Below are 8,315 nucleotides of genomic sequence, written 5' to 3' on the forward strand. Positions count from 1 at the left end.
AAGAGATCATAATCGCACGGACTCATTGGGTGAGTATGGCGGAAGTTGCAGTATCTCCCATCGCCAACGGCGAAGGAGATCCTTGACAGCGTCAGCAGTATGAGCCCTTGCATTGTCATGAAGGATGATGAGATTCGTTGCCAACATGTGTCGTCGCTTTTTCCTGAGTGCTGGACGAAGACGATAAGGCAGGAAACTGCAGTAGCAGGCAGCGTTTACTGTCTGCCGTTGAGGTACAGTGTGGTGCAGTGTCACTCCATCAGTGTCATATGCCACAATGAACATCGCCTTCACATTACTCTGTGTAGGGCGCACTTTCTTTGGCCAATGGGAGCCATGATGCTTACATTCATTTAATTGTAGCTTCACGTGTGGTTCGTATGAGCGAACCCAAGTTTTGTCCAGAGTACGATCCTTCCAAGGAAGTCGTCACCTTCCCTCTGGTACCGGTCCAACAAGTCCCGTGCAATTACATAACGTTGCCATTGTTGCACCTCGGACATATGGGGTACGCAACGCGCTGCAATTTTGCGGTATCCAAGAATATCGTGCAGAATGTGGAGCAGGTTTTGTGACATAAGCCTACCTAAGCAGCTAACTCCCGCGCAGCCTATCGACGATTGACATCCAGCAAAGAAGCAAGAAGCTGAATTGTATGGTTATCAACATGGGGTCGTCCTGAATGGCATCCCCCCCTTCACGGAACAGTTTCACCCATCGTGCCACTGCGCGATATGGCAAAGCAGCATCATCACGTGCTTCTCGCAGTCCCTGACAACAGTTTTGTACACTACGGCCTCGTGAAACTTCAATTTTTATCCAGGAGTGTTGTTCTTCTTTCGTAAACATGTTGTTAGGGCGCTTGAACTGGGCTCTTGCACTTCAAGATGATGCACAATGCAACTCAATGAAACACAACCAGAGCCACTCATTGCACTACTTCAACTGAACTTCTGCTATCGGCTACAGAAGGCGCTAGTGCCACCTGAGGCACATCTTTCATGTTACAGCAGTGTTGCCACTACTTTTTATCCAACCCTTGTATGACCTGATACAATTTATCCAGCTTTGAGTTACAGTCATTCAACTCATTTAACCGATGTGGGAATATGAAAGAATCTATGGAGCACTACACGTTCATACTTCTGTTAAACTTTGAGTATGACTTGTTTGTTGTGTTGTCATTTGTATATACAATATACTAGTACTTACTTACTTACTTACATACTTACTCATGGAGCTGAGTCTTTCGTGAGGAACCGCAAATTCTGCAGCTACTCAAGAATTTCCCAGCATTTTATGGAACCCGAAGGTTCATTACGCGTGTTCACAAGAGTCCTCCACTTGTCCCTATTCTGAACCAGATCAATCCAATCCATACCATCCCATCCTATCTCTCTAAGATCCATTTTAATATTGTCCACCCACCTAAGCCTTGATCTTCCCAGTGGTCTCTTTCCTTCTGGCTTTCCCACCAATATCCTATACGCATTCCTCGTCTTCCCATTCGTGCTACATGTCCTTCCCACCTCATCCTCCTTGACTTGATCATTCTAATTATACTTGGCGAAGTGCACAAGTTATGAAGCTCCTCATTATGCAGTTTTCTCCAACCTTCTATCACTTCATCTCTCTTCGCTCCAAATATTCAACATACTAGTACAGCTGCATAAAAATGTTGTAACCTAATGGAAAGGAGGGATCACTCTTACAGCAAAGTTCTTTGTTCTTTTGATGGTACTCACCTCTGGGTCGGCATCATATGTGCATTTCGTTGCAACAAAAGCAATGTCACAGGCATCGACCAGGTCTGCAATCAGAGAGCAAATTGTGAAATTGTCGGTTCAGGTTAAGCTGTCCCAGTATTTGCCGCCTTCCAAATTTTGTTCGCCTTAATATCCGAATAAATTCATGAATTCACACTGCATCTTACATGTGCGTCCGTCCGTCCCGATTCTAATCACGAAAATTAAACCCATTTTCTCATAACGGCCATCAAATTGTGGTAATTATGCAATACACTATTAATTAAGAAGATGAAAATTCCTCATCCCCTCTCTCAAGCCACTAATTTTCACCATCCAAACATATTCACTTTCTCACTGCTTTCATCAGCATGACAAACAGGAAAAGCCTGGAAACTTTTAACAAAATTATTCTCCCTCTATCCCTAGTATAAATTGTCTCTTCCTTTCCCATGGCAGTTCCTTCCACCCCCTCTTCTATTGGTCTTTCTTACCACTCTCTTCACTTTAAAGGGGGGCACGTGGCAGCGTAGTTGGTTGAGGCACTATGCTACAAGCCGGGAGGTCGCGGGTTGAAGTCCCAATGAAATTTTTTTTTTCAATTGACCTAATCCTTCCAACCGCACTATGGCCCTGGGATCGACTCAGCCTCTAACAGAAATGAGTGCCAGGAATTAATTAAATAATTTTCCAGGGGAGTAAAGCGCGGCCAGCCCGTAAGGCTGACAACCTTACCGCCATCTTTGAGCCGATTGTCTAGATAACGTGGGACCCTCAACGTCTTACAATCCTATGGGCCTTCACGGCCTGTAACAGGGATAGCTTTACTTACTTACTTTTACTCTCCACTTTAGAGAGGTGCTACAAAGAGCCTGAGTAAGCCTTGGCCACTGTGTGTTATCTCTAGAGGAACAGTTGGATAATCCGCCCATTTTGGTTTACTTTATGACGGACTCGCTTCTATTGGAAGGGTGATAATGCGTGGTGAATTCCGAGATTCTCACGGCTGTATTAAGATTATATTTTTTAATGTAATGCCGTGTAGATCGGTAGATTTCTACCAGCGTTTCAGAGAATTCTGCTGCCTCCATCCTCAGGACAAAATACTGAAGTTGAAGGTAGGAAATTTCTATGAAACGTTGGTGACCATCTATCAAACTACAAGGTGTCACATAAAAAAAAAAACCGATATTGATAGGAAATTATCAGGAGGCGCCCCTGGTCTAATTTATAGTTGCCACAGCATCCCATCATTCGTCCATGTGGATTTGTGGGAACACTGAAATTTATCCATTTCAATGTGTAGCTTATAGATAACTCATTCCTCCTTGCGCTGCTAAGCGCAGTCCCACTGCTTCAACACAGACACTGCAGCGTCCAGTGAAACTGGTGGAGGTGATCAGCGGTAAATTGGTGCGGGTTTGGTTGGCTGCAGTCGCGGTCTCTTTGGACGTACTATCCGAAATTTTCCAGAAAGGACTGCGTAAAGTCACGAAAGACTTCAACTTATTTACATGTAATTTGTCCCAAATTCGAACTGAGTGCTTTCAAAAGACGAGATGATTGGACTCTGTAACAAGGAGCGGCAGAACGTCCTCAGACTGAACTTCTGTCGCCTTCTTTAATGCAATTTATATTTGTTACTTTCTTTACATACATCTCGTAAAAGAACCTCATGTCTCAAGGAGACCTCTGAGCCAAATTATAGGACATTTCCCGCCCAACAGTAGTTTCTAACGCCTCTGGTAGATGGGGGAAGCATCGAGGTACCGCTGAGCCAGTAGAGGCCGAACTCGCTGGCTGAGTCGGGGCTGATGGCACGCACCAGTACAGGTAGAGTAAAGAGACTGGTAGAATATCAAAGGGGGAAGTACAATAGACCAAACTGGTCGCGGTGCATGGGGAAACCCACCCCATCGAATAATAATAATAATAATACACACATCTAAATTTTGCAAGGGTTTCGAGGAATTTATTGGGTATCTTTGTAATTACATATTCCTGCCTCAGATTGTGGTGACGAGAAAAGAACACACATTCAGTTTTCTACGCGTTTGCCCCTGAACCCATCTCTATCAGCGACACGTCTGCTTCTGAACCAATAAATTGAGTCTCGCCTATCGTAATTTACGAGGGCAGACCACTGGGGAGACCAAGGCGTAGGTGGGTGGACAATATTAAAATGGATCTTAGAGAGACAGGATTGGATGATATGGATTGGATTGATTCAGCTGAGGTTAGGGACCAGTGGGAGGCTCTTATGAACACAGTAGTGAACTGTCGGGTTCCAATAAAATGCTGGGAAATTCTTGAGTAGCTGCAGAATTGGCGGCTTCTCAAGATTGGCCCAGCTCCATGAGTGAGTGAGCGTGAGTTCTGGAAGGTTTGAAGGATGTCAGCTTATTGGCGTTGTTCAATTTCTGAGCAGGTTAGCACAGCTCTACCGTGTAATATATTTTCCCGGTTTAAATTTCGCATGTTTTGATTGAAGTCGTAATGATTGTCCCACAGTCACTCCGGGAAACAGGGATAGTATCTTTATCGACTCCATGATTTTCTCCAGTCCTATTACATTTCAGTTAAGACTGCAGACGTCAAAATAAGGTAAAGGTAACGTGTAGTGGTGTCTGACTGTGTAACTATGGTAATGGCTCCCAGCTGCTTACCTTCACCTGCGTGCCGACACCTCTCAATGGCGCCTAACACTCTGTCTCTCATGTCGCTTGGCAGCATCCTCTTCATATGGGCCAGGGCAGCGTCAGTAGTCACTTTCCCATTCTTCATCTATAGACATTCACATAAACTTTAGTCTTATTCACAGTGCGTCCAAATGTTTTCAAGTAATTTCATTTTATTAATGTTTCCGATTTAGAAATGTCACTATACGTATTAGTTAAATTCAGCACAATTTGCAGCAGAGTAAGATATTTAGCCGTTCCTCTTAGTACCAGTCCGACCGATGATAATATTTTCAAAATAGCTATCACTGGCAATGAAAAGAAGGAGCTTAATTTAATATAGCCTTACTTGAGATGCTTACTGAAGCTCTTCTGGTCGATAATTTCTCGCTTTTTATGAAGCATGAAGATATACGTATATTCGTATATTCCCGTTCGCACAGCGGCCTGCCACCTATCCCTTTCTCTTATTTGTTAAATAAATTCTACAAACACATAGCATATTTCTTGAAATTCCATTATATTATTGTTATTATTTCTACCTACGCTTAGGTCCGGAGCTGAGATAGCTTAGTGGGTATAGCGACTGGCTACTCGCTAGACGATCGATGGGTCAAAGTTCGAGTCCTGGTAGGGTCAAGAATTTTCTCTTATCAACGTTGTCCAGACCGGTTCTGGGGCCCACCTAGTCTCCTATCCAATGGGTATCAGGGACGCTTCCCCACGGAATAAAGTGGCCGGAACCTGAAGCTGACCACTAACCTGCAGCTAGTGCCGAGGCCAAGAAAATGTGGATCTATACATTCATTCCCCCATACGTCTTTATGGCGTGGTGCTACCTTGGTTAAGCACATGGACAACTTTACTTTTCCTTATGCTTAGGTCTTCGAATTGGTCGTCTCTCTTCCGGTTTTCCTGCTCAAACTTTACACAACACAAATAATACTAATATTGATCAACCCTTAATACAGTCTTTGACTTTACGGATGGTAGGTTTTATGGCGCCATTTGTTACGTGTGGAAAGCTGAATTCGGTTCAGATCCCGCAGATTCTTAAAAAAAATAGCGTTTCTATTTGTCTCTTCTTATTGTCCTCTGTGATCCTTTATTACCTAAAAAATTCTACAAGTACAGATCAGTTTTCGATCGCTTCTGTTGCTAACGATTATGGTAGAATCAAATTAAATTGATAAAAATAAATTATTTTATTTTTATAGACAATATTATCGCTGTTTTGTGATCTGTATCTTAAAAAACATATCAGATTTGAGGTGTTCACGGCAGGGACTATGAAGAAATCCGTCTTCTGGGATGTGGGGTCGTGTAGAATTTGTGTTAACCGACGTTTTGGAGGAACGTATCGCCTCCATCTTCAGGGTAGAAGACAAAAAGAAATCCGCGAGCGAACCAGCAGAGCAGGTGCAGCAGACTGAGTCCAGTCGAGTAAACACAGCTGTATAAGAGAAGGAGTGTGGCTGCATAGTGAACACTAGAGAAGGGAAGGAGAAGGGTCTGGTGGAATGGCCAGCAAGTAGTGGGTATAGAGTGTGTGTTAGGGGGAGAGAAGGGAAGGTTAAATGGAGGGCATTAAGCCTGTAGCTCGGGGGCTGCGATGGACCTGAGAGGCCTATAGGTTCTGTCATATTTCGGAGGTCACTTGAGGGAAAAGATGAGAGGCTTCCATGACTTGCTGAGACAAAACCCCACCTCTCTGTTCATATTGTCGGGATGAGTTCAATCTCAATGACCTCCCTAATGATGCGATCCATATATCGGGTCTTGGTGGCGAGGATGGAGGTATTCTGAAGCTGATTGCGGCGTCCCAGATCGATGCTCCGTTCAGCCACAGCTGACTTGTCCGGATGTTCGAGACGGATGTGCCCCTGATGCTCCTTCAACCTCGTGTCCACGGAACGGCCTGTCTGCCCAATACAGACCTTGCTGCACTCACATGGAATACTGTATACACCGGTGTCCTTAGACCCAGGCTATCTTTGACCGGCCGGAGGAAACTAGATAACTTCTTTGGAGGCAGGCCTGCTGATATGATGTTGTTGCCGGGACAGCACTCCGCTAATACGGTTGAATATAGGTCCGATATAGGACAAGAAGGCGACTGAGTCCGGATTATCGTCGGGCCGACTGAATATAGCTCCGACATAGGGCAGGAAGGCGACTGAGTCCGGTTTATCGTCAGGCCGACTGATGTTCGGACGACGGTTGAGAACTCTGTGGATATGCCGATTGTTGTATCCGTTCTTCCTGAATACATCCCCCAGGAACACCAACTCCGCATGTAGGCTGTCTTGAACACACAGTGCTCTATCCCTGTGCACCAGTGTGGAAAGTGCAGCTTGGTTGTTGTAAGGGTGGTGGTGAGACGCAGCGTTAAGGTAGAGGTTTGTATGGGTGGATTTGCTGTACACTCTATGGCCCAGAGAAACGTCGGGTCTCCTGTAAATATTTATATCAAGGAAGGGGAGGCGGCCCTCAATTTCAGTCTCCATTGTGAAATGAATGCACTGGTGGATACTGTTTCGGTGGTTCAGGAAGTCCTTAAGCTTGTCGGGCCCGTGTGGCCAGATGACGGAGGTGTCGTCCACGTAGCGAAACCAGCAGCGGGTCTTACGGCACTCAGTCTGTTGTAGCTGCTCTGCTGGTTCGCTCGCGCATTTCTTCTTGTCTTCTAGCCTAAAAATAGAGGCGATACGTTCCTCCGAAACGTCGGTTAACACAATTTCTACATGGCGCCACATCCCAGAAGACGGCTTTTTTATATTAGAACATGTTTTCTTTTAATATACAACATGAAATATGAATTACGGTACTAATAAAGTCAGGACACCAGTACATGCAGTTGGAAGATCCAAGGCAACTTGAAGTACAGTAGTGTCCTTTATAATTCAGAGTTATTTAATAAGTATAAAGGGGATCTAGGTCCGGAAATGAGGAATAGCTCAACACAGATAATAGATAAATTATAGTAAAACTAATAGAGTTAACAACACGAAAAGTAATTTAAACTGAAGAAAATGCATAAACACCTAATTGAAGGATTCTCAAAATGTCGTGCACGTCTTATCACTTTAAGTAAACGACAAAATAGCCCACAAAAAAAAAACATTTGTACTTTTGAATTTCCGAAAGGGTTTGAAACCTCAGCCTTGTGGACTAGGAAGAGTAACAAGATAATACTGAATCAACTTACCGACTGCGTCATTCCCATAACGCATTTCATGTAGCACTGAAAGCAAAAAGATAATATTTTTATGCACAATAATATTAAACGTGTTATGTTTCAAGCTGTGTCCCTACTCCCATACATGTAAGTCAGTTCATAGTTCAAGAAGTGAACCTACTTTAGTGTATGCACTGCTTTCTGGTGCGAATGGACAATTATTTTTGTTTATATGTGCGAATTAACCTCTTAGAAAAGAGAACAAAACTTTCAAACGTGTGAAACAAACTATGAAGGAAAGTATTCAAATGTACGTTGCGAATAGATGACGTTACTTAATACAAGGCTACTGTAAATGATTCATTCGTTTTTAAAACGCTATATTTTCCAAAGCATTACACATAAAAATATTATTGATATATAAAAAGAACCGTAAACTCACCAAGGTTTCTTCACACTCTACAAATGTTCTATGTGTGCCCCTTGGGTCACACGACACACGTCCAGGCCGTAGTCGAGCTCGTTCCACACATTTTGTAGCATCATCCTGTCCATGGTCATCACTGCAGCACCGATGCGTTCCCTCAGCTCTACTAGTGTTCTTGGCAGTGGGGGTACGTAAACACGATGGTTAATGTACCCCCAAAGGAAGAAGTCACAAGGCGTTAGATCAGGTGATCTGGGGGGCCAAGTGAACAGAGCTACGTCATCCTC

General features: G+C 43.9%; 1 protein-coding gene across 1 annotated transcript in view; it reads right to left on the reverse strand.

Annotated features, from left to right (window-relative positions):
• Positions 1–8,315, reverse strand: part of LOC111872838 (general odorant-binding protein 83a) — a 15,496-nt gene that overhangs the window by 477 nt on the left and 6,704 nt on the right. The window contains exons 4-6 of the mRNA XM_023867047.2: positions 7,632–7,667; positions 4,412–4,529; positions 1,746–1,810 (exon numbers count right to left, since the gene is read on the reverse strand). Of these exons, the coding sequence (XP_023722815.1) occupies positions 1,746–1,810; positions 4,412–4,529; positions 7,632–7,667 (219 nt within the window). The remainder of the gene's footprint in view (positions 1–1,745; positions 1,811–4,411; positions 4,530–7,631; positions 7,668–8,315) is intronic.

The sequence above is a fragment of the Cryptotermes secundus genome, unplaced genomic scaffold, assembly GCF_002891405.2.
Source record: "Cryptotermes secundus unplaced genomic scaffold, Csec_1.0 scaffold79, whole genome shotgun sequence".
Lineage (NCBI taxonomy): Eukaryota > Metazoa > Arthropoda > Insecta > Blattodea > Kalotermitidae > Cryptotermes > Cryptotermes secundus.